Source organism: Pseudopipra pipra, chromosome 1 (assembly GCF_036250125.1).
Source record: "Pseudopipra pipra isolate bDixPip1 chromosome 1, bDixPip1.hap1, whole genome shotgun sequence".
NCBI classification, from domain to species: domain Eukaryota; kingdom Metazoa; phylum Chordata; class Aves; order Passeriformes; family Pipridae; genus Pseudopipra; species Pseudopipra pipra.
Genome location: NC_087549.1, coordinates 85,936,823 through 85,963,259, shown reverse-complemented (window position 1 = coordinate 85,963,259; position 26,437 = coordinate 85,936,823). Strand labels below are relative to the sequence as shown.

The 26,437-nt window shown below is 40.2% G+C and overlaps 1 protein-coding gene and 1 long non-coding RNA gene across 6 annotated transcripts in view; one reads left to right on the top strand and one right to left on the bottom strand.

The window, feature by feature from the left end:
- The window catches only part of LOC135418238 (uncharacterized), an 87,080-nt gene that overhangs the window by 7,238 nt on the left and 53,405 nt on the right, over window positions 1–26,437 (top strand). The window contains exon 3 of one of the 2 annotated variants that reach the window (XR_010432357.1): window positions 14,351–15,221. The exons of the other annotated variant lie outside the window; for it this stretch is intronic. This is a non-coding gene — a long non-coding RNA (uncharacterized LOC135418238). Of the gene's footprint in view, window positions 1–14,350; window positions 15,222–26,437 lie in introns of those variants that run through there. 2 annotated transcript variants of the gene reach the window in all.
- On the bottom strand, window positions 306–24,740 carry RIPK1 (receptor interacting serine/threonine kinase 1). Of its 4 annotated transcripts, XM_064663117.1 has the most exons (12): window positions 24,603–24,740; window positions 18,855–19,066; window positions 17,061–17,214; window positions 15,995–16,132; window positions 13,368–13,596; window positions 12,381–12,530; window positions 11,179–11,255; window positions 8,454–8,544; window positions 5,679–6,320; window positions 3,959–4,030; window positions 1,993–2,157; window positions 306–1,321 (listed from the first exon to the last, which is right to left on the bottom strand). In XM_064663117.1, exons 2-12 carry the CDS (start codon window positions 19,004–19,006, stop codon window positions 1,035–1,037), a joined length of 2,157 nt encoding a protein of 718 aa, XP_064519187.1. In that variant the 5' UTR covers window positions 19,007–19,066; window positions 24,603–24,740; the 3' UTR covers window positions 306–1,034. The 4 variants fall into 4 exon arrangements, with proteins under 4 accessions (XP_064519187.1, XP_064519205.1, XP_064519196.1 ...); XM_064663135.1 differs by lacking the exon at window positions 18,855–19,066 and having other exon boundaries at window positions 24,603–24,697; XM_064663126.1 differs by lacking the exon at window positions 24,603–24,740 and having other exon boundaries at window positions 18,855–22,300.

Genomic DNA, 26,437 nt, shown 5'->3' with positions numbered 1-26,437 from the left:
TTTCAGTGTTCCCCAAAAGAACCTGAGCGCTGTGAAAAAGCCTTTGCACAAAATTTTGGAGGTTTAAAGAATTTGCTATCCTGCTGGCAGCAGGCTGCAGCATCAGCATGCCAGCTTACCCTCAGCACCCAGAAACGTTCCCAGGCATATTAATCCATTAATATAAATGCAGTCCAAGAGATTCAAAAAGTAGTGACATTCTAGTCACTATGAGCCCCAAGAGCGAGTAGGAGAATGGGTCTTCTGTCAAGAGGTAATAAGGCACCTTTCCCTTCCCAAAGCTGTTGTATTCCAGAGTTCTTACTTTGGATTGAATACAGATTGAATTTATTTTTTCACTGTTTCATAAAGCAGATAAGAAACTTGACATGTAAAATCTTTTCTACCAAACAATGTAAAAAAGTAATGCAATATTAATCTGTAAAATATCAAGTATAGCCTTTTAAAGCCAGAAATAGTTTTTGCTTTTATTTATGCTGCTGTTCTGCATAATTCTAGACACATGTATTTAATAAAAATTATAAAAATATTTGAAAAATAATGTTATTGACTTAAAGCAATTGGCACTTCTGGCAAAATTTAACAGTTGATTTAATTCTCTGTACAAGTTTTTCAAAAAGTAGGTCAGTCTTTTGCATATTATTACTCATATATTGCTTTGTTGAAATGACATGCTTTTGTTCTGAACTGAACAAGGGTCCCAAAAGGTTTCAAGACAGAATGTAGAATCCAGAAATTTTGTGTAACACATTCTCCTTGAATCAATATTTGCATTGCATTGTTGTTGTTATCTCTGGACAATCATTCTATTCAGAAGGAAGATGCTTAATTTATTTTATCCTTTGGAAGGCCAAATATCGTGACATAAACTTTTTGATTTACTGAAGGTATTCATTGAAAACTGCTTGGCAGAAAAACTATGTTCCAAAAAGTCTGTGCAAGAAGGAGAATTCCAGAAAGTCTGTTCAGAATTATTTGTTATTGGAAGGTCTTCAGGAAAAAATACCCTCACTTTCCCACAGTTCTCAGTCAAATTATTCATCCTTGATTAGCATCAAACTAGTAAGGAGATCCAGTCTTTGGCAGCCAAAGAGGGCCTTGGCAAGTTTTCCAACTGTAGCACCTTTGGAGCCTTCCCTCATTTCCCACTTAAGCAGCATTTGGTAAACTTTTTCTTTTAGTCCATCTCGTTCATAATCATGATCAATTTCATCAATCTCGGGATCACAGAAGCCCAGTTTCCGAGCACAGTGCTTCCACTGCTTAGCCAACTTTTCTCTCACTAGATTCAGATGTTTGGCAGTCAGGACAGTAGTATCATCTGCAAAAAGAAGAAGAGTGTAAGAAAATGGCATTTTTTAACATTTCTTCTGCTCCTTTTGCTATCTCTCCTGTCCTCCCACTATTATTTATTGGTAACATCTGGAGACAGAATCTTAGTGATATAACCAGAAGTGGACTTCATGGAGGCAGCATAACCCAGCGATGCCAGGAAAGAAATGCCCAGTCAGAACATGTGTATTCACACGTCAGTTGCTGGACTTGCTTTTTGATCTGAAGCTGTCGTGGTTTGTGACTTAAACCTGCAAGACTGAAAAACCCCTTCCTAGAGTTCTTAAATAGATGTATGGTGTGTTTTATATTCCAGGACACAAATGATTTGTTTACTTAAGAATACACAGAGATAGTTTAATTTGGTATTGACCAAGGAAAAAAAATTAAATTTCAAAATCTTCCAACTTCTACCTGAGTGAAGCGGTCATAGCTCAGATATATGGTTTAACTTTAAGATTTCCCTGTGTGATGTCAGGCACCGGACTCTATGATCTTCATATCTCAGGATATTCTAAAATTTAAACTGTAAGTCAGGTGAGGACCTCCAATCATAGCCTTGCTTTTACCAATTTGAGTGCTTCATACATTCCAAACCAAATGATTCTTGGATAATTACATAGGGAGAATATATGAAAACTAGGGAGATATTTTTCTTACCAAATATACCCATTGCTTCATATTGTCTATAATTTGCTTCTGTAGCAGCAGGAGAAGTGCTGATGTGCTGATTGTGCTCTTCAATCTTCATGTGGTTGTAGGATCCAATTTGAATTCCAGAGCTGTTACTAATGTTGTATTTGATTGAGTCATCTGTATAAGGGACTTTAATACAAATTTATAAACAACTGCATGTGGTTCAAAATGTCAAGAAATAACATAAGGAGGAAGAAGGTTCTACTAATAAGGGAAGGGATTAAATGTTTTCATTGCATTAATGCAGAAATAGCCATTTATGGCAACTGTGAGCGTATTTTCACTATGCAGTGTGACACAAATGTACTTCAGTGAAAGCCCAGTCTGTTCTATAACAAAGTGCCATAACCAAGCTTTACATGCTGGTAATTACTGGACTGTAAATAACGTTCCCTGTGCTTTGTAAATGTGTAGCAGCAGTCTCACCTTCTGTTGGCCAACAGCTTCAGGGGGTCAGCCTTTACTTGAATGCTTTTTTCTTTTAAACCTTAAAACTTCACTTCTGCATCTCAGCTTTAGTTTTTATAGATGTAGGTTCAGGTTTACAGTTATGACTTTGAAGTTCTGTGAGACTACAGTAAATTATTTCTTGTTGCTCATAAGTGATTAGTTAAACATGTAATTTGGTCTTTTGCTTACTCTTGTCTGATTTCCACACATAACATGAAACTAAGTCACTATTCATGTTAGGTGACATTAGTTTTCTATTTTCTTGACAGTGTTTTCTGAACTCTGTTTGGATAATCATCCATTAAACATTCTAACTCTAGTTTAAATGGTGAATCTCACAACCTGGGTCTAAAATCAAAGTACAGATATTTAAAATGATACACCAAGCTCTGTATTTAATCACACAAAATTATGGTTAGATGCACAAACATTCTTGTTGCACACTCAATTGCAATGTGAAGTGTGGAAATCTATGGTTATGTTATGTATGAAAATTTAAGTGCACTTAATTTTTGTTAACTGGAGGCTGCAAGTCAGAAATATTTGTATGTATGCATGATTGGTTTCTAGAAGTTACAAAAAAAGGAATGCATTTTATCATGTCTCATAACATTATGATTCCTGTAACCTTTTCCTTTTGTAGCTAAAAAAATGAAGAAATCTCATATTTTTTCTATGTTCTTATCTGGTAACAAAATGAATCTAGCATAAGGTAGGAAAATGTGTACAAAATGCTTTGTCAATATTAACAGCAAAACTTATTGTGCTTATAAATCTCCTTTCCCAAGTCTCTACACTTTGCTGCTTGTCAGGTTTGTGTCATCATCTAAAGACTCTAAGGGGTCCAAAGTCAAGAAGACAAAAACCTGCTGTTTCAGGTTTTCTTTGGAAGTGTAGGCCATTTACAAACTGGACAAGCCTTGAAAGGGTTAATTAAAGAATTCAGGGTGCCCCAAGCAACACAACTTGAAAGAAGCATATATTAACAACTCCTGAAGGACATAACACCATTTCAGGGGTTCAAGACAGTTGAACTGTAGAGACCTGTGCCCCAGTGAAGGCTGATCAGATGAAGCCTGCAGCTAGAGAATTGTATTAAAAATCCAGAGCAAGATAGGACGAAGTGTCCCAGATGCATGTGTGGCTCAACAGTTGGGGCAGAGTCACAGCAGCTTGATGCTTAATCTAAGAAAGTGACTAGTTTAGGTGTGCAGGAGATTTTGCAATGCCTTCAAGTTTTTAAAAGAAGTTCTTACATATAAGAAGATGTTGTCCTCGATTCATCATGTTTAATGGTGTGTATAGGTTCTGCTAGAGACAGGAATTAGTTTTACATACTGGTACTGATAACTTCAGCTATGGTTAGAGGTATTTAGCAATAACATATATATTTCAAGTTCCTAAAGTTTTTTGTTTTGCTGGTCAGGATGCAATGCATAGCAGGTTGGTTACCACGATAGATGAAGGCTACAGCACTTACCTGGGCTTACTCCTGGTGAGCTAGGATAATATGCAAAAGTTCCCCTTGAGAAAGAAGTGGAATCCTTGTTACCTATACAAAGAGAGAAAACAAAAAAATGCCAAAAGCATTAAGTAAATAAAAAAGCAAATGTACTTAACAATGACTGCCATATTTGTAAAAGTGAAAGTACACAGTGCTCTCAAATACAGAGAAATGAGAAGCTTTTTAATTAGCAGGATTGTATCTCCTTGAATAACTCTAATTTAAGCAATGATCTCCTTGTGGTTTTTTGCTCAGTGACTAATAGCTTTAACCATCCTTGGATCCCAGTGAGGGCAATGGGCTTCCACATGGGCATATGGATACCTGATGGTGTGGATCACAGCACACCGCAGTTATGGACTGAGCTGCCTTGTATCAGGTATTCCAATTGGAAAATTCCAAACTACCAAGTGTGTTCCTACTGCTTAGTGCTGAGATTGACTGTGGTTTATATTAGCACATTGCTTGTGACCAGCTCTAGCAAAGGCATGGGACATCACTGCATCTTCTGTCAGTGGCAGTAACATCTGGCAGAGATATAACTTCCAGCCCAGGGATGCTCACAGATGAGCTCTACAACTCATGATAGGGCAGCAAGAGCGTCTGGGTTACAGTCACGGAACAAGTCAGTGGAAGAGCTGCAATGCTGTTCTGCATCTCGGTCTGGTATCTGCTACACTGTTTCACACAACCTCCCTACAATAACTGTTTTCCTTATTCCGTTCCAACAGAAGGTTTTCCTTTATTAGTGATGTTGACGGTTCTAATGCCTGCCTTCTGACATAACAGTTCTCAGATTCATTTCAGCAAATAAACTCACATAAACAACTAATCAGAGTCTCTGCATAAGTAATTTAACAGAATAACACCTTTGTGGCATTCTGCTTGTAAAAAGCTAGGCATTCTTTATTTTCTTGTGAGATGACCTGGAAAATAATACCATACTAAAAATATCCAGTATTTAGTAGGAGCAGGCTAATGTATCTCATGTTATCTCTAGTTCTTAAAAGTTCTATCTTGTAGGTCTCCTATTACCACTTATTTATGGTTTGCCAATGCTCAGTGTTCTGTCTCCATTTCCATACCTTTCTACTACATGGCTTACTAGCAAATACCAATAGAAGCTCCCCCTCAGTACCAGACAGAGCTCTCTGGAGAAACCAATTACAAGCCTTAGCTCCTTGCTTAGGAGCTTAGGAGTCTCTTGGCTTGCTGCAAATCAAGCTCAAAATACCCATCTAATTTCTGAAATGCTACAAATGCTGTTTTTGAATGAGCAGAACCTATGGTATGAATGTCACATTTCTGAGAGTCAAAGTTCTCCTTTGCTTTCCTAAAATGACTGGTAGCAGCTCTTGGTTTTGGGAGCTGCTGTAGCAATACTTCCTGTGTGCTATTACTTGGCTGGTAGCTGAGGAGTCAGGTGTTGGTTATCCTGCTCTTCTATAACACTGGTGCTTAAGAAATGGTTCATTTGCAATTGACAGCCTGAAATCAGTGAAAGCAGCATAATGAAGTCAAAGCTAGAGTGTTTCAGAGAGCTAAGTAACCTCAGGTAAACAAAGAGAATTACATGAAATAAATTCACCTTTGCTACGGGTTGTTCCTTAAGCTGCAAAATGCTCTTGACCACTTCATTTAACAGACAAAAAGTGAGTTTTCAGAAACATAGGTGTTGGGGAAAGAGGAATCTCACCTGTATCTGTGTCTGAATTCTTCGAATACCAGTTTACATTGGTTTGTGACTGCAGGTTTTGGCCAGATTCTGGCACAGGAGGTTTACTTAGGCTGAAGTTGCTGGCTAAACACAATCCATAGAGATCCTCTGGGTTTCCTGTTAGAAGACTGTTACGGTTTGGCCCATAAAAAACTGTTCCCTGGTTTGGTGTTGTTGCAGCTGCCCGTGACCGGAAGTTTGGATCAGGGTTTGATCGAACATATGGTTTAGTGTTTGATCCTGCCTGTGGCCAGAAATTTGGATCGTGGTTTGACCAGACATATGGGTTAGTGTTTGATCCTGTTTTTTCAGCTCTTGGATGCAGTTCACTCTTTTGGGAAGTAGGAGATGGCTTTGCAAACGGATCGCAGGAAACTCTCCGTCTCCTTTCTTCCTCTATCATTTCAGGGGTGTGTAGTACCGGTGGAACTGCTTTATCCATCCGGCTCCCAAATACATGATAGTTGTATTCACACTGAAGTTTTCTTTCTAGATTATCAGCAGGTGCAAAAGAGGTCTCGCAGCTCTCAACAGGCTGGTTCTTGGGGGAGGCAGCAAACAGGGCTTCATTAACATGACTGGTCTCGGGACCTTGAGAGCTGTGTAGAGAATTAGGCTGATCTGAAAGGGAGGAAAATTAAATATTTGGAAAACATCCAAATTGAACTTGTTGCAATGATACTAGAATCTATTAACCTACCTTTATTATTATGGTATATATAAAAGGTGAAAATATAAAATTACTTTCAGCATAAGGCATTCTATAAAATAAAACATCTCTGCTGGCGAGTATAACAGATTTATATCTAGAAGTACAGATTTGTTTAAGCTGTAAGTGTCAAAATCTCACTCAAGTGGTGTGAGAATTCACTGCACACTCTGCTTATATTGACATTAAGTTTTCAACCACTGAAACAAACATTCCTGAAGGCATTTGCAGGGTCTGATTTACTGGTGTGTTGCCACTAGCACTGGAGTTTAATCAGTGCAAAACTGAAGTGTAACAGGATGGAAAATAACACCTCTGTAATAGCAGGTATAACTTCATACAGCACAAATAATTTGTCATTAAAATCTTATTTAAAAATGATTATGTAAAGTATCCTGTCTGGGTATTTCGTGATGAATACTTTTTGTCTAGTTTATTCTTCGTGGTCCCAAAGAATACATTTTTACAAGTAATGTCTACCAGATAAAATAGTCTGTGTCATCTACATCTACATCTTTCAAACTAATTCTCAATATCAAAAGAAGCCTTACTTCAGTCTTGAACCAGATGGAGTACGATCTGGATCATGCTGCAGCATTCCAGATAAGAATGTAAAAATCTGCTTGTTATAACTTGTACTTATATTTTTAAGGGTAAGACCACAGATGCTTTCTTCAAGTTCTGAAAGCTTCAAAACTTTTCTAGAAAACATATTACAGTGCCTAAACCAAATGAGTCTTACAAATCACCGTAAAATTGGAATAAAATGTATGTATGTGCTTCTGTTTAGCTCAGATAATGCCAATGAACTGATTTTTTAAGTTTTTTTTTAATTTTTCTTCCCCAAATTACATGATTTTAGGCCATATTAGGCAGCACCAAAATTAGTTCCTTTTGATGGTTGTATATTAGTACACCTTCAGTCTGACTTGCTCTACTTCTTCTATTGCCACTGCTAGAGAGGGACTGGGAGGAATAAGCTAATACTGAAATAACCCCATCAAAAGAGACACCCATTAGCAATTCAGTATTAGCATAAACGATACGGCATCTGTTCTCCAGGGAAAGCTTGAGATGTATGAACAGATCCTGTGGGATGCCTTTCACTACCAGTCTGAGTAATGCCCATTGATTAGAGAAAAAAACCCCAACTTTGACTGACAGGCTGCCAAGATAACATCTTTCTGCAGTGTAGATTCACAATAAAGCTTTTCATACTTAAATCACAAGAGCATCTGCAATCTGCAGCAGTGATACATGATTGTTTCTGCTAAGCAAGTGTAACTGCCCTAAGTCCATCAGTTCCACTGAGGAACAATTACATTAAACCTAGCTCTGGGAAAGATTTATTAGTTGCATGTTACAGTTTAACATTATTCATTTAATAATGTATTTCAAGTGGTGTGAGCTAAAGTAGCAGAATTTTATTTCTACTGAATTTTATATTATTTCTTGTAAATCAGTGTTGCAAATAAGATCCTATGTCCTTTGACATTAGGAAACTTTGGTAAAAGAATTCCAGATACACTACTACAAAACTTTATCATTACATATTAGTGAGACACCTCTATAAAATCACAAAACATGCAACTCATCCAAGCCTTGATAGAAAATAGAAGAGAAGGAGAGAAAAATTAGTGCTCCTCAGATTCCTTTGAAAGCAAGGTAATAGCATTCATAAGAAAGGATGGAGTGAGAAAAAAAGTAAATTAAAGCCTACAGAGCAAGCAGTTGGCATAAACAAAAGGATGGGAAGAAAGATGAAGTATGAAAAGGAATTATCACAGTGACCATTGAAAAGTCTAATGTTGAACAAAATTTTCAGTGTGGAAGATGAAAGCAGAATACTGTAAAATGGAATGGGTTTGAACTGTAGATGATGGAAAATTTATAGTAAGTATGAATTCTGGGAAGAAATTTAATCTTTTCAGTGATTACAATTCTTTCTGAAGTACTGAATAATTGAGTTTCTTCATAACCCCTTAATGGTAAGGTTACTTGCTTTGTACACAACTTTATCTTTGGCAAAATACACAGGGACTTACCTACTTCACCATTACTGGTATCTTCTGGTACAGCATCTATTTGGAGGGATTCCATTCTATTCAGAAGCTCATTTGACTCAGGCCATATTTTCTGCATGTGAGAAAGAACAAATGATCAAGTCATAGGCAAAAGCTTAACTAAAGGGAGTACCTGTAGAACAAGGAGTTTAGAGGAAATTTTCAGGAAGAAGCAGTACAATTTCCTTTCCGTAAACACTCATTCTCACTGCACTATAATGAGGGCAAAATCTATCCCTGTTCTATTCTTGTGATGTTCCCATTATTCAGACTTTACTGGAAATAATTTTTTTTTAACGTGGAAAAATTATTTCTCAAATTCACCAAGTGCTTCTTACTTGTAAAATAATTTCCAAAAGTAGGGTTTGTGTTTGTGGGGTTTTTTTTAATTAATTAAACTCAAGAAGTACTTTAACAGATTAAAAGTCAACAACTCCTATCTATCTCTTCCCCAAAAAATCAACATCCTTCCAAAAGCAAAAGGTGACATTCTGAAGCACATTATAACTGTAGGTCCTTGGATTTTACTTGAGCAATTGAATTGCTTGAGCAGGGGGGTTGGACCAGATGACCTCTGATCCCTTTCAACCTCAACCATTCTGTGATCCTTTTAGTTAGGAGGCTGTGGACTCTGCTTGCATGATTGCTGCGGAGGAGGGAAGGGAAGTTATGCCCAAACCCTCTAACTCATGTTGCTACTGAAGCTGTACTAGTAATTCACCATATTGACTTGCCTTGCATGCTCTATTCACATTCTGTGCCCTGATTGTAATGGATGCTTTCCTTCCTGAGAAAGTAATAAACTCACAGCCCATTTTCTAAATAGTCATTCTGTCCCTATGACTTGAGAGGTACATCTGTAGAGAGCTAAGGAAGCTAGTACAATTGGCCATGATCCTGATTTGGGGCTGCTATCATAAATTAGACATATATACTTCACATTGTAAGTCTGGTCAAACCAGACCAGGAAATCTGTTTCATCAGTTTCATTTTGCAAAACTCTGTTGCTTTTTTGAACAGTCACTGGTGCTTTGTAAACATCACATGAAATGAGAAACTTTCATTACCACAATTGAAGACTTGGTGACAGAAGAAAGCACTTTCAAAAAATTGTAAAAGAGTGGTTTCACAAGGAAGTTCTTTTTTTTCCTTACTTAAAAATACTGTGTATGTACTGTTCGGAGCCTCACTTCACTGCAAAGGAGTGAATGCCAGGAGTTCTCACCAACAGCTGTCAATATAGTGAAGTGAGTTAATTTGTAAAATCTGTAATAAAAAGGTTCCATAATCAGCCTAACTGTTCAAGAAGTTCTTATTCTCTTATTTTCAGTCAGGAAATGATTATTTTTATCATAATTTATAAAGTTACAGTCAAAAAAGTAAGAGAAACCAACTTGGACAGTCAGGAAAACCACTGAATTTAAATTTTATCTGTGGTATAGCTTTCTGGTCTCAAGCAGGCTGAGACTCATTAGACACTGCCTGAACACAGGACAAAAATTACCAAGAATTTTAAAAGTTACTTTAAATCATATTCTGCGACTTTTGAATTGCTAGGAATAACATTTTATTTCATGAGTGAGACTTAATGAGGAGCTTTTGCAAAGTATCATCATAGAATCAGTGTGTCACTCAGGTGGAAATTGACCTTGGGGGATCTTGGGCCCACCTCCTGCTCAAAACAGGGTCATTTATGGGATCAGAGTTGGTAGCTCAGAGCTTTATGCAATTGGATATTGAAAACCTCCGATGATGGTGACAGGACAATCTCCTTAGGTAACTTGTTCCACTGCTCAGCTGTCCTCAGAGGGAAAAGTGGGTTTTTTTTCCCCTCTTACATCCAGTTTGAATCTCTCTTGTTTCCATTTATGTCTGCTGTCTCTAGTCCTCACACTATGCACTGCTCTGAAGAGCTTGGCTTTATCTTCGCAATGAACTCCTCATACATAGAGGCAGCTTGCTATTTCTTTATGTTCCACAAAGCCATTGCATGTCTGGGCTGAAACAGCCCCATCTCCTGTGGCAGGACTAACAAGTGCTGAGCTAATCTGCTTCATCTGCTGCCTGTGACTCCGCTGGTGCTAGTCAGGCCTTGGCTGGTGCCCAGGTCGCTGCTCACCTGAGCATCTTCTCAGCAGTGCTGCTCCCTGGCTGGGCAGCCATTGGTTGGCACTGAAGCCAGGGGTTATTTAATTCCAGGTGCAACATGTTGTATTTGACCTTTCTGAATCTCACAAGGTTTCTGTCACCACATTCCTCCAGCCTTTTCCTTGTGACTGTATTGGTTTGTCCTTCTACACCTTATGTGTGGCTCCATTGCTTTCTATCACCTCACTGATAAAAAGAGTACACCAGGGAAGGTCCCAGACCCCTGCACTACTGCACCTGCTACTGGCCTGCAGGTGAAGTAGGACCAGTTAACTGCTGTCCTCTGAGACTTGCCATCCAACCTGTTTTCATTTCCTCATCCAGACAGTAACATCTGAACTCAGACACAAGAGTATTTTGGGCAAGAGTGTTGATCTTCCAAAAGTTGAGATAAATGACGTCCACTGCTCTTCCCTCATTTACAAATCATTTTATCACAGAAGGAAACCAGGTCGGTCAAGCATGATCAGTCTCCAAGTGGCAGAATCTGGCCATAATTGGGGTTAGGAAGAGGGGATGTGGGGAACTGACACCACAAAATGGTTAGAAAGTTACTCACTTTTAAATTCTTCAGATCTTCTTCGATATTTTTTCCTAGATTTTGGTAGTAAAATGGCTTGTATCTTTCACTAATTTCTGCAAAAAGAAAATAACTAAGTGAAAGTGGTTTTCAATGGAAAATAAAAGTGACATAATCTTAACAATTTTGATGGATAAGGATTGAATAAAAACTTCTATCAGGTCAGAAACAGCAAAGTTATACGTATATTTGGAATTTGTTCACATGGTACATATAACCTTAAAACAGTAACAAGAACAGGATGACTTCCACAGATTTTTTTTTTTTGGTTGTTGTATTTCTTTTTAGGGTGAAACCTCTCTGTATGTGACCTGTAGCTGAGAGCACCTTTCCTTGACTTGCATATGGGAAAATTAGAAGCTAAGACCCAGTACTAGCATAAGCTTAATCTATTAGCAGTAGATTATGTATGTTAAATATGGAGATAGTAGATGGGTTCCTCCTGGTACACAAATTTCCTCTGAGTATTTAAGTACATGCCTGCTGTATATGAAGCTGTTGGTGCCCCTGTCTAAATACAAACCTCAATTTCCTGTTATATGTTGGGGTTTTCTTTGGGGTTGTGTTTTTTTTGTTGTTGTTTTGGAGTTTTTTTGTGTCAGCTTTTTTTTTTTGGCACTATATATTGACATAGAAAGAAGAGATGAGGAGAGATAGGATTTTGACTTATTTCCTGAATGCTCTTATAATTTCTCCTTCCCAGATCATTCAGCTAGACTTCTACTGACTGCAAGTGTTTTGGGATCTGACTATATGAAAGGATGATGAGCTAGTCAAAGTCAGTTGGATTGCTTATGGAACAATTACTAGGACAGCTTTTGAATCTAGAATATTTTGAATAGGATATTTTCTCAGTCATAGTCAAGATATACTACATCCCTTAATGTTAGCTTTTCTAAAAATTTCAGCAGGAAGATTATACTACGCTGAAGAGAAATTATCATCAGGTATAAAGTGTCGTAGCTTCATCCACTCACTAGTATTTCTCAAATCTGTAAATGCTTGTCCCTGACCAAAAATGGTCAGGGTACAGGAAGCATGCTTTACAGGGCATGTGAATTGATATTTTGGTTTTCAAAGAAAAAAACTATATTTCAAGAGGAAAACACTCAAGTTTGTTTTGCTCCATTGCAAACTATTGATGGACAGGAAACAAAAAGAATCCTAAAGCAATGCCTTACCTGCAAAGGTTGGCCGTTTCTCTGACTCTTGCTCCCAGCATTGTTTCATTATGTCAATAATTTCCACTGGACATTTATCAGTGATCTCCTTTAAGTCTGGTCTGTTTCCATTTATGACGCCAAAGCAAATCTGGGCTTCATTTATACCATCTGAAAAATAAAATTTCCTATCAGATCCTGATTGCAGGTTTTGCTACCTTTCCATAGGTAAAAGAAACAATGAAGCAGCTCCCTGTGTGTTTGTGGATATGTAAAATATGGTTTCAAAGATGTTCAAGTTACATCTACAGATATTTCTTATTAGTGAATTTGAATCTACTGCCTTAACTTCCATGGATTAGAGATTTATTTTAAGATTAATGGATTTACTTTTATATGTAAGACATGCCTAGTGTGAGTAAGGGTGACAGAACTAGCTCCCTAGAACCTGCATCTTGCTTATGCTCTGCACTGGGTATGAACACAGAGATGGCCACATAGGTAACATTAAGCCATTTAGTTAGCAAAAAATCCATTCAAAATTATAAATGCATTACTCTGGAATTCCACAGTTGGCTCCTATGTGTGGCTAACATTAGTGCATGTCGAGAAGTTAGCACCACGCAGCTGAGAAGCAGTAACTGTGTGTGATCATTCCTGTTGAAAAAAAAACCACATGTAACTAGTCCACCTTAGGAAACAGTGGACATCAAAGTTTCCATTCTGGCCCACATGAGGATTGTCTAACTTCTGCCACTGAGTCCAGTTTGTGCCCGCACCATACAGATGTGAATAGATTCAGCTCACACCTGCATTTCATTCAGATGTTCTTGTCCATGCTTAGGAGTCAGGAATGATGCAACTAATGCCTCTTGCTGGCCATGAGGTGCCAAACAGGCCCTATTTTAGGCCATGGGTGATTTAATCTACTAATCTTAATTTTATAACTTTAAATGCTTAACATTTGTAACTTCATTTTGTGATAGCATTCTTTCAGAAGTAACTTACTTTCATATGGTTCCTTGTTAGCAAAAATTGCCCAGATCACTATGCCAAAGCTGTAAACATCTGATTTTTCCACTGGTTTTGCATTAACACTGAGTAAATGCTCTGGGGCCATATAGAAAAGAGTCCCAGCATTGTTCTGGCAAGTGCTCTTGATTTGCTTCTGTCGGACAGTTTCTTCATGGGTTAGCTTACTCCAGTTCTTAAAGGAGGCAACACCGAGATCTGCAATCTGAAAAATCAGACATGTCAGAGCTAGTGCTGTAATGAAGAGGAGATAAACAAGTATTTCATGCAGTGCTTAATTTTATAATTATTAATAATAATATAATAACTTACCTAAAAATGAAACACTAGAAAAAATGCAACTAAAAAAAGGAAAACAAACTATTTGCATTTTTTGTTTTGTTTTGTTTTTCTTTGGTTGGTTGGTAGGTTTGATTTGGGTTTTTTTCCTAAATAAAGTATCACTGCCAACTGGGAACCATTAAGCTGAACTTTTATTATTAATTTAACCTCACTTGGAACAATTGTATAATGTAAGGATAGAAGAAGTTTGGTTTTGCCTGTATTGACAATCATGTTTGAGGTCTGTCTGCAGTGCTTGTGGGAGAACAGAAATTCATACAAAAAGAAGCTAAGATTCAAATCTGGAAGCAATCTATGAGATGGGCAGATATCCCTCCTCCCTCACTGCCCTTTCCATTTAGATTCCATTTAACTCAACTTCCTTAGATCTTCCTACACAAAAGGGGAAGAAGGGGATCTAAACCAATGTGATGCGTATGACAAAGAGAGATGGAAAAGGATAGCATGGAATAAGTTAAAGCAGGGATACCTGGGTACTGTGTGTTTGACAAGGTGACATTACCAAAACTTTAGGGTGCAGTTTTGCAACTAGACTAATGGCTGTTGATGAAGAAAGAAATCCCTCCCTCCTTTTCCCAGTCTCCTATTATATGCTCCCTCTGCTCCTCTTGTTCCAGCACGGACACTTATCTGGGAAGAACTAGTGCAAGGCATGCAACCAGCTTGCTGAACCAAGTGCGCCCCAACGGAAAGGTAGCACTGCCAACAAGGTAAATAGTAATCTGCTGGTTTGGCTTCCTAAATCAGGACAGGGTGATCAGATTAGCACCAGTGCTAACACAAGGGAACAGAAGGTCAACAGGATAGGAAAAATGAAAGAAAATGAGACTGTCTCCCTTGGCCACAGGCAGCTGTCAAACAGAGCTGTGTAACCCAATTACTTCAAGTGAAAACTGAGGTGATATCCTGGCTCACTTCTAACACACTTTTCCTTTCTCTCTTGTTGCCTCTAACTAGCTTATTGTTCTTCTTGTGTTTCTGAAGCTTTGGGCTGCATTTAGAGGTCATGTATTCAGAGGAAAATGTAGGTGACATGCTGCTGAAGAAGTAGCATGTCCAAAGAGTCTAAATTCATGTCTACAAGTGAGAGGAGGTTTAATGTGATAGAGGAAGATATGATATAAATCTTTCTACATTTGCAGTTTCCTAGAACAACTACTTCCTTTTCTAAATATTGACAGTGTTAGACACATTTAAGTAGATGGCTTAACAACAGCCGCCTTAAATGATACTTTGATCAACCTGCTTAAGGAAATCTGATCTGATTCTGAATTTAATCTTAGGTTCCACCTCAGTTTGTCATGAAGTGTGATGATAGCCTAGTTTGGTCTGGTCCATATAAGCAAGCTGAAACCCCAAACCCCATCCAATTTATATTTAAAGCAGATCATGATGGGGTTTTTATTTTTGGAAAAATAAAAAAAATGTTAAAAATTCTTATCTGCAAACTGCTCATACTGCACTTGTTACTATATTAACAATTCACTAATTTATGTGTGAGAAATAGAAAATGACAGAGCTCTCTTCACAGAAATTTATTCTGTAGTTTCAAACTGTAATGGGGTGGTTATTTCAACAACTCACCTTGACCAGAAACAGGATATTTGATGAGGACTGCTGCATATTCCACTCAGGTTTATTCCGCAGTAGCCTCTATATCTATGTGTCTTGATCCAAACCCCCTCTAAAATTAATAGAAGGCTTTGGAACAGGCTTATAAGCCATTCTTTGAAGTAGTGTCCTGATGTTTTTTTTCTTTTTGTAGCTGCTGGATGTCATTTTAAAAGGATGACTAAGGGAAAAAAGAGGGATACAAAAGAGGAAAAGATAATAGGCAAAAGAAGGAAAGAAATAAAAAGAAGGCGGTAAAGGCAGGAGGAGAGATTACAGCAATCTAGGACAAAAGACACGATACATAAAACATTCCATTTTGTTTCAATCTCTGTTTTAATGTTTGTTTTACCTTTCTAGTTGTTTTGTTATTTATAGTTCATTAATTCTCAATAATATTATTTTTTAAATGCCTTTAGTGATTTTTTTTTCACAGTTGGGGGAAAACTCTGCAAATCTCAGACTCAGAGGTTATATAGGCTACCATACTTCAATGACTCATGGCTAACACTCTCTTAGTGACACTCTCGTCATGATAGCTCACTAAACTACTCTACCAATCCTACCACTTTAGGAACACTATGCAGAGCAGCTGAACTGAATTCTTCAACCATATCACCAGCTTTCTCCATTTACATTTTAACAAGTACCTTAATGTGGAAGTCTCTGTCCACAAGGATGTTTTCTGGTTTTAAGTCTTTGTGTACAAAGCCTTGCTCATGCAGATAAAGCATTCCTTCTGTGATCTCCAGCACAAAACGCCCTTTCACTGACAAAGGCAGTGAGAGCTAAAAGAAAGAACAAGAAATGCCATCTATTAAAAAATGCAGCTACAACCATCAAATTAAAGTGCAATCTTTAAAAAAAGTTTCTTTCTCAGTCTCAAGAGTACCTCTGCTCAAGTTATGGCAAAAAAGAACTGCATCACCAGCCGGTCGAGAGAGGTGATTGTCCACTCTACTTCACACTGGTGTGGCCTCACCTTGAGTCCTGTGTGCAGTTTTGGGCACCACAATATAAGAAGGATATAAAGCTACTGGAGAGCATCCAAAGGAGAGCTAAGAAGATGGTGGAAGGTCTAGAGGGGAAGCCATATGAGGAGCAGCTGAGGTCACTTGGTTTGTTCAGCCTGGAGGAAGCTAAGGGAAGACCTCATCATGGTCTACAGCTTCCTCATGAGGGGAAGTGGAGGGGCAGGCACTGTTCTCTTCTCTGTGAGGACCTTTCTGGGAGAATGGCATGAAGCTGGGTCAGGTGAGGTTTAGACTGGATATTAGAAGGTTTTTTCACCCAGAGGGTGGTTGTGATTTTTGGGGTTATCCTGTGCAGGACCAGGAGTTGGACTTGATGATCCTTGTGGGTCCCTTTCAACTTAGGATATTCTAGGATTTTAAGGCCCTTCTTGGATCTAAATTTTGCCATTAAAGTAAGTCTAGAGTCACTCCATAATTACAGAAGCATTTTTCTTTAGAAAATTCTCCACATATCTCTACAAACACTTCTATAACTTTTTAACCTGTAACTGGTCTGCTCCTCTGTGATGCACAGGAAAGCCATAGTCATTGTCTGCTCTAGAAAAGGCAGTGCTGCCATTGGCTTTTTAACACAGAAGGAAGAATGAGAAAATAAAGGCTCCATTCTCTGGAGAGGGCAGGAACATCCTGTCCATTTCAAGCACCTTATCAACCCTAAGAGGTGAAGTAATTGACTGCTCACTTGCTGTAGCACTTTCATCATGTTCCCCCGGTCCACATACTCCATCACAAGTGAGTAGTTTCCATCTTCCAAAATGATACCCAGTAGTTTTACCACACGGTCATGCTGCAGTCTGCGCATAATCCTGCCTTCTTCAAGGAGGGAAACATTGTATCTGTAAAACAGAAATTACACTGAATTTAGGTGCCGGGCTACAAAGAACACAAGGATGAAACAGACATTGATTCATAAGGAAAACAGTGGCCAAAAAATGTCAACATCCTTAGAGCCCCTGTACGATTAACCATACCTTCAGCTGATTTTTAATTGATACAGCTTTGTTCAGGCCAGATTATATTCTCTAAGACTCTACTGCCTTACATAGAGACTGTCTGCTCATCCTGATTTTAAGGCCTGCTTTTCAGAAAGTGCATAAGCATTCTTTTTATAGGTGCACTGCTGTTTGTGTATGTCCAAATCTTTGAACAGGGATGGGATCAGAGTAGAGCTGAAAGAGCCTTGGAACAAGGAGGGTCAAGACCTCCTCCACTACCTCTTGTACAGGAAACTTACAGAGGTCTCGTTTCTGAAGGGCTGATACTCATGTTCATGTTCAAAATGGATTTATTATGAGGGATCCACTCACACACTGGATGATAGCATTTGCTAACAATTACTGGTTGAGGATGAGTTCAAAGCCCAACTTTTTACATGGGCCTCAGTACAACCCATCAATAATCACAGGTACATAGCTGGGAACTCACTAAGGGTGTTAAAAAAGGATAGTATCCATTATATAATATACAAGAAAAGATGGTATTTTTACTATTGCTCCTGTTCTAGTCATCAGACAAAAGCATGTAAGAAAATCTTGACACTATATTGTTTACTAATGCTTTCCTACCCTGTGACTTAAAAGGAAACTGCCTTTCCCTCTGTGTTCTTCCATAGTAGGAGGAGAACTGATTGTTTTGTTTGCATTAGGCTCAGTTAAAAAATTTTCAAAAGAATTTTGGTTCAGTATTTTAAGGAATGGCAAAATTATGAGCCTGTCTAGTGAGAAAATAAAAACACAAACCCAAAAATAAACTTGGCAGGCTTGTCCATTTTAACTGTGTTGATCCCAAACTGTCATTACAGTCTACAAACTACTAGAATCTCTTAATCTGCTTTCCACTGGCAAAATAAAAACTCAGTTTATTTATTATAACCCAAAGTAGAAAGAACATGGACTTTTGTCTCTCTCTAGGGGATGACTCATGGGAGAGCTTTACAATTGCTATAGCTGTGAGGTAGTAGAGCTGCAACGTGACCTGAATCCACTGAAATCAACAGCTAATTCAATCCTTGAATTAAATCAGTGGGCTTAGCTCGCTCTGCTTTTTTCTCAAGGGAGAAGGTTACATTCTTGGTATTACACATGAGCAGTTGGAATCCTGTTGGTAGTTTATATGCGTTTAGTTTCTTATCTGCAGTTGGATAATTGTATTGTAAACATATCTGCAAGTCTGAAAATATCATATGGCCACCGAGTTCCTGCATTTCCTTAAGTGTGCAAGAGTCCTCTTGATTCTTAACAATTCACAACAGTGCTTCCCTCGAAATGAAAAACAGGAACTTCACTTGAACAATAAGCTAAAATTTAAAAAGTTGTCTTGTGAGGGGAAAAAAGGAAAATTTGCAGGACAACTGCTAGCATTATCTTATTTGCCTCATATGCAGTATCTCCAGAAGCCAAAGACCCAAAATTATTACACTCTATTTAGATTTATCTCCACTGAAAGATAAAAATCAGAACTGAGATCTGTAACTTACTCAGTGCGCTGTGGTCCTGTATACACTTTTTTTAATACTACATATCCATGTTTCTTGTGAAAGCATAAAGAAATGGTTCCAAATCCTCCAGCATCTAACTGTTTTTGTTCAAGCAAATCCTGGGTGTTCATGTGGATGTCTTCCAGAGACATGTTTGCAGTTTTTGTGGCTTAGCAATGAAAACTAAATCAAGTACCGTAGTGCTTCTGGACCTGTAGTATAAAGGAGGAAAAAGAAGTGTCATGATCAGGCATTTAGCTGTTCCACTAAATAAGTGTATATGTAAGCATAAACTCTTGTGACCCTTATGAACAAAGCTGGAAATCAAAGATGCTGTGGTTCTTGCAGAATCATACCTAAAGATAACAATGATTTATCCTGTCAATCCACTACAGTTATATTAAGTTGATGTAAAAGCATTTCTTCACCTGAGGATCTCAAAGTGCTGTTAATAAATAGGTTTTATCCATATAACATGCAGTAGATGGGTACTGTCCCTACACTTCATATGTGCGAAACCCAAAACCTTGAAAAATCAAGGGCAGCAGTCCCAAAGGCAAGTAGTGCCCAATAATTCTGATAAATATTTATTTCACTTTCTAAATTGCCTTGACATGGGCCTGTCAGGTGCCAAGATACTTATATAACTCTAAGCCATGTTTTACGCATCTTTGAAAACACAGCTCTAAAGAGTTTGCTTGAAGCTTAAACCAAACAACCACACTAAAGTGTTCCCTGGAGAGTGAAATGAAGAACCCAGCTTCTGTGGGAAACAATTTCACAGCTGTCTGAATTTAAGGAGAAAAGTGCTAGGAAGGAATTTGGTGGGGTGCATGGCAACTTCTCCTCCACCCCTCAAAAAGAAGAGGAACAAAGAAATTTTGAAGGCTTGTAGTAACTCCTAAGTGCATCAAGACAAAAAGAGTGTTTGGGAATCTATGAAATGGGTAGATAAGTAAACTCCAGTGGATGCCAGATTAATTTTAAGCCTCTGGGAAAGCTGTGATGTTCTCTTGCCTAACACGTCCCTCAGGAAGTAAAACTTTGAAAGAAGGCTAGGCAGCCCATACCTTCGGCACATGCCAGCAAGCTGCATTGGTAGCAGTGGTGCAAGCCACAAGCTCTGCTTTTCTTCCTCACTAAATTTTTAACTTAAGCACCTTACATCAGGTAAAGAAAGAGTTTGCTGAGAAAAAACAAAGTCCAAGAGACTGACGGGGCTGTTCAGTTTCCATTCCTCTTGGGTAATTACGACACAGACATACAGAGGTGGGAGAAAGGCACCATTTCAAAGTGCCGCTATCAGAAGATTGGCTTGTTTGGGTAACTAAGAGCTGTAAATAGTGTAGCAAAGGGATTCCCAAATTTTTCAGACAAACTAATGACTGCTAACTCCTGTAAACTACTGTGCACCTGTATCATCAAATCTCTAATTGAAAAGATTGCTTAATGTTGTTGTGAACATCAGCTGCAGCCTAATTACAGCTGCCCAATTACCACAGCCTCTTTCTGGAGCTTAGGAACTAAGGAGTTAGTGAAAGTGAGTGGGGAAAGTAGGTATCCACAGGAAGAGATGTGTTTTAGTGCAGAGTTGGAAATTGTCTGATCAGTTCAATATTGACAAGCCAAAACAGGGAAGACTAAATTTAATTAAGAAAAAAAAGTTGTGCCTGTAGAAGTATAAAGCAAGAGCTTCCTCTTCCAAGTACATATACAGGCTCTATGGGCTGTTGCAGTACAGATAGAGAACAATCTCTCTACATCTGGAGCCATGTGCTGTCTTCAGGGTTTTCTTTGGCTTTCCTGACTTCAAAAGGATGCAGATTTTGTTTTACTGGAGTGCTAGCCTGCATTATGAATACAGGACTGAGGACATGACTGCATTCATGTAGTAAGAAGGTAAGCTCTGCTATGCATAATAATTGTTAGAGGAGATTGTTGTTGTGTTTTGTTTGTTGGGTTGTTTTATTATTTTTTGAATTCCTTTACAATTAATCAAATAGCAGAATAGCAAACGACTCATAGCAGTGCCAAGCTGCTTCTCTCACAGGTGAGTTTTTGTGTCCCTGGAAGTTTCTGGTGATGGTTCTCTAGATTTCTTGGGGTGGTGCTCCTGACTTTTGTGCAGATGGGGTAGATGTAACAGGTACAAAGGCCTGAATTCAGTCACGAGACTTTAATGTGGCATAAACTAACATTTTGCTTCTTTATCTGGAGTTTCCTCTCAAGAAATTATTTGAAGCCACGTATCTACGTCAATTTTTCCGAGCTAACAGTAATTTTATGCACCTAGGTAGTAGTTATTCCTGTAAGAATTGTATGCACTTTTCTTGTAAATGCAAAGTAGTTGTGTATTTTTGAATGGTGAATCTCTAGACTTGCACTAATACCACTGATAGCTTGGGGCTGCCATTCCATACCTGACAAAAAAAATACCTGACAAAAAACCAGCTCTGCCTCAAAGTGCAACAATAAAAAACCTTGATCCTATTTACATTGTGAATACCTGTTCCTACCAAGCAGCATATAACTGTAACTAGAAGTCTTGGAAATTCAAAAGAAGTAATAACTTCTGAAATCATAAGCTATCTGCTGAAATGATCTGGATAACATTCAAGATGGGAGGGAATCCTCCTCCTTGGGTATGCTAGGATGCTATTACTGTTTTTGTTGTTGTTATTAAGTAATGAGGTACTCTGAATAGAAGCTCTCTGACCTATGACTTATTTCAAAACCAAAGTTTTTTTGTAGACTGAGTATCACAGGAAAGCAATCCTAGCCAGGCTTTAAAGCAAAGATTACTTATTACAGTATACTGTTTAACATGAGATACTGGTTTATGCTACCTTGAAATGTCAGGTGACAAAAAAATCAAGGCAGGAAGCTCAAAGACTCAAGTTCATTCCAATCTTACTTCTTTTTATTGAGATACAGGGTAATTCATGTGTATCCTCAGTACTTAGGATATACCAATGCATACATTAAGTATCTGTGGTTAAGAGAACAGAAATTTTGCAGTTTGATTTAGCCTACCCTTACAGAAGCTACACATACTTCCAGGGGTTAATTTGTGTTCTATGAGGTAGCCTAAAATACTTGATTGATTATAAAGCAATTTTTAAAATATACTATTCTGAACATCTATATTACAATGAGTTCATATTTCATCATGGCTGGGCTTCGTGAACGAAGATTTGGGAAGGCTCTATCCACATTTGTTGCATGCACGTTGGTGACTTATGAGGCCAATACGAGACAGACATATCCGATTGCAAAAAGCACAGCAGAAAGACTCCTTAGGTGGTATATTCTGCAGAACACGGTTCTTTCTGCGTTGCCTTTTCTCCTCGAGAGTGATCCTGCGTGTGTTCTCAAAGGAGACAGCTGCGTTATAGATGGTGTGTCTCCAGGCCTCCTGATTTGAGGCCAGAGTAGACCAGTTATGTTGATCAATATGGCCAAGGCTGAGATGTTGTTTCAGGGAGTCCTTGTATCTTTTCTTTGGGGCTCCTCTCTTGCGGCAGCCAGTGGCAAGTTCACCATAAAGCAAGATCTTAGGGAGGTGGTGGTCCTTCATCCTGGAGACATGCCCTGCCCATCGCAGCTGTGTTCTCATCAACATGGCTTCTATACTTGTGAGTGCTGCTTGTTCTAGAACAGATGTATTGGTCACATAATCTGACCAATGGATGTTTAAGATTGTTCGGAGGCAGCGTTGATGGAAGCGTTCTAGGAGACGCAAGTGGTGGCAGTAGATGACCCATGGTTTGGAACCATACAAGAGAGTAGGCAGCACAATGGCTCTGTAAACACTGATCTTGGTACTTTTCTTCAAGTGTTTATTACGCCAGACTCTTTTGTGGAGTTTTCCAAAAGCACTATAATCCTTTGCTAACCTGTTGTCTATCTCTCCATCAATCTTACCATCTGAGGAGATGAGGCTGCCTAGGTAATTAAACTGCTGGACTGATTTGAGCTCTGATTGGCCAATGGTGATGTGGGGATGATGGAAGACTTCCTGAGGTGCAGGTTGATGGAGAACCTCTGTCTTCTTTAAGCTGACTTCCAGCCCAAAGAGCTCAGCAGCATCTGCAAAGCAGGATGTTAAACGCTGCAGAGCTGCTTCTGTGTGGGCGATGAGGGTGGCATCATCAGCATAAAGCAGCTCCTGGACAAGATGGTTTAAGGTCTTGGTGTGGGCCTTCAGATGCCTTAGGTTGAATAGGCTTCCATCAGTACGATATCGAATGTAGATACCGTCCTGATCATCGAGATCTGCCGTGGCCCTTTGGAGCATCATGCTAAAGAAGACTGTGAATAGGGTAGGAGCGAGAACGCAGCCTTGTTTTACACCATTCTTAATTAAAAAGGGCTCAGAAAGTGCATTGCCATATCTGACTTGGGTTCGTATTTACCACATGCCAATCTGTGTTATGAAAATTCTGAACACTCGTTGCTAGAAGAGAGGAATTTTTGCCAACCAGTATGACTGGTGTTATTTAGAGAGGGATGGGAGTGTAATAAGTATGTTTGTGGCATTTTTCTTTGTAATATCATGGTTATGTCCTCTCATCTAGCCCCTAAGGGGCACAGAAGTTCCCAAGAGTCATGAGCTGGTCATTAGGTCATATCAGGCCTGACCACCATTCAGAAGCAGTTTACTTGGTTCTGTTGATTTGTTACTGATCTGATGCAGATCTGACATGGCCTGTGTAGTTAAGGAGGATTGCTGCGCACATTAGCACAGTAATATGAAAAATGGTGACACGCTGATTGCAGCCTTTGTGGTCTAACGATGCTCTCAGCACATAAATTCTTGAGAGGTGTTACAAAGTATAATTGGAGGAAATTAATGTGTTTTCAAGCGTCAAAACTCAAGGCCACTTAGTTATCAGTAACACAAGGGAATAAAAAACAGGAGGCAAAACAAGTATCTCTAATATGGGTACCAGGAAGAGTTGCTACAGCTGAAGACAAAACGACTGCATGTGTGAAAGATGTTTCAAAAGCTGTCAGGGCACCTCAACTCTACTGCTGCAGCTTTCATAACCAGTTCCATCTAAACCTTTCCCTTCCGCTCAGGTGTTTCAGCTCATCTTTTCACTGAGGAATGATTTTTTCTTTTTTTTTTTTCCCTTTCGGAAATAGCAAAGAAGATACTTGTGTCAAGATCATGAGTACGTTACATAAAGGGGAGGAGGAGCCAAGACAAGGGAAGCAAAGGTGTGACAAAACATGTTATATTAGGAGCAGAGCAGAGGGAGCACGGAAGGGGAGAAGGGTGGGGTCTGTGCAGTGGCCGTTCTCGCACGGGAGTTGGGACAGGCTGTCTGGGCAACGGCACCTCGTAGGGCCGTGGCTGTCAGAGACAGGCCGGGCCGGGCCTGGCCCCCGGGCGGGGAGCGCCGAAAGATCCGCTCGCCGCAGGGCCGGCAAACCCTAATGCGGGGCTCCTCCGGCCTAGTTCCTCGTTGGCAGACTTGCCTTGTCGCCCTTCTCCTCCTCCTCCCGCGGCTTCCTGCAGCCGCGGCCGCCTCTCCTCGCACGCACCGCTCCCCCGCCCGCCCGCCGCTTCCCGTTCCCCCGTGCCCGGGCGACCCTCCTCGGCGGGGCGGGATGTAGCGCCGCAGCCCCGCCGGGCCACCTCTCCTCGGGGCCCGGCACCCCGGCAGCCCCCCGGCACCGCCGCCGGTGTCGCCACGGTGCTTTCGATTCCGGCGTGTCCCGTTCCCGGCCGCCGTGCCTTACCGCGGGTGCGCCAGTCTCCTCCGTCCTGCCGCCTTCCCCGGAGGGCCCGGCAGCGGGCTCCGCCCTCGCCGCCCCCTGCGGAGCGCCCCGGCCCCGCGGCAGCGGGAGGGGGGCCCGACCCGGCCCGCGCCTTCTCGGAGCACGGGAGGTGCCTGGGCTCGCCCGAGGGCACCGCGGAGCTGCCGCTGCTCCGGATGCTGTGCAGTCACTCGGTCCGTGCGACGCAACGCGCGCCCTCCCACCGGGAGAGAAGGGCGGGAGCCCTGCCCGTCCTAGCGCCGCCGCCTGGGTGAGCCCGGTGCGCAGTGTGAATGGTGACAACCTGGCCACGGTACCGAGCCCGACAGCAGCTGGGTGCGTGTCGGAAACGCTTTTGGTGTTGAGGATTTGGTGCTGAAGATGTGGGGGGGGTGTTTGTTCGGGAAGAGTGGAGGCAGGAGTTTGTCAACAGGGTAACTGTAACGCGTGCCAGTGCGGGGGACAGCTGGCGGAAATAGATAACCTAAAAGGACCGACAAATACCGTCTAGTACCCTCTCCTCGGGAGGTCGGGTATGTTGCTAACACAGGTGCTTTACATAAGACCGATGGCTTTGCTATTCTTCCAGTGAAATGAAGGTGATGATAAGTGTCTACCCTCTTTGCCGTGACCTTTCCCATTGTGGGCAACTGTTACGCTCCCCACTGTACTTTGCAGTGGAGTTCACGGCTCAGTATTACCAGGCACTACCAGAAACACAGCAGATCAGTTTGGGACAGTGATAGCAGCCCACAGATTTTGTCCTTCATTTCGCCCTGTGATGGTCAGCAATGTAGTATCCGAACTCCTAAACCATCCATGTACCCCCATCTGCTCTTCTAGGAGAAGACATGGTCTGTTTTGTTTTCTGGTGGCCAGCACGTGCATCTGCCAGAGGCAGGGGACTCCTGCCTGTCAGCTTCCTGAAATGTGTCTTTTTGGAAAGACAGAAAGGACACAGTTGGATGTGGGCAGCTGTGGTTTTGGAGAGGTAAAATAACCTTGGTATCACTTTCAAGATGAAGTTTTCTCTCTCAGTATCGAGACTGCACTGTGTTGGACAAACTTAATAAATGGCTTCTATTCAAGATCTCTCCAAAAAAAAAGAAAAAAAAAAAAAAGCTGAGTGCAATTGTTTCCCCTCAAAAAGAAAAAAAAAAAGTTGGCAGTGGAACTGGCGCATGCCCTGTTTTCCACTGATTCTTGATCAGCTGCTATTGAGACAGGAGTTTAATGCTCCGACAGCTCCAGATGCAAGGGCTGATCACACCTGCTGTAAAGGGGTAGACTCGGGATGGAATCCCAGATTGCCAAACTAAGCTCATTGCAGTTTGTATACAGCCATTTCATGTACATTCACACTGCGAGGTATCACAAGGACAGTGTTACTGAACCTGCAGTCCAGAGACACTGGGACATTTGTCAGCTAAATAAAGCAAATGCAAATATGGATGTGGTATCTCTGGTGGGCCAATCGTGCAGCTTTGGTCTTTTGCAATCCCAAACATTACAGAAATCTTTTGATAACATTTAACTTCTGAGGGTTTTTTTTCTTGTTTTGGTTTCGCTTGGTTTTTCTGCTTTTGAGCTTTGCATTGTGTATGGGGCTGAAGGTAGGGGCTGAAGGCAGGGAGCAAGATGGCTGAATTTTTAAGAATTGTGTGGTTAAAGAGTTTGCATTCTCATTCACTGGTGTTTTGCCAAGCAGTAAAACGAGGCAAAAAAAGAGAAATTGGCATTTATTTGCTGGTGTTTAGAGGTCAGTGCTGCCAGTTATGACATTCTCTCTTTAAATGAATAGGGAAAATAAACTGACC

Coding starts and splice junctions, on each gene's coding strand:
- RIPK1 (XM_064663117.1), bottom strand. CDS start 19,006: ATGTCTCTGGAAGACATCCACATGAACACCCAGGATTTGCTTGAACAA. Junction 4,031..5,678: donor GAATTCAGACACAGATACAG/GTGAGATTCCTC, acceptor CTCTTTGTATAG/GTAACAAGGATTCCACTTCT. Junction 2,158..3,958: donor CTCACCAGGAGTAAGCCCAG/GTAAGTGCTGTA, acceptor TTTGTATTAAAG/TCCCTTATACAGATGACTCA.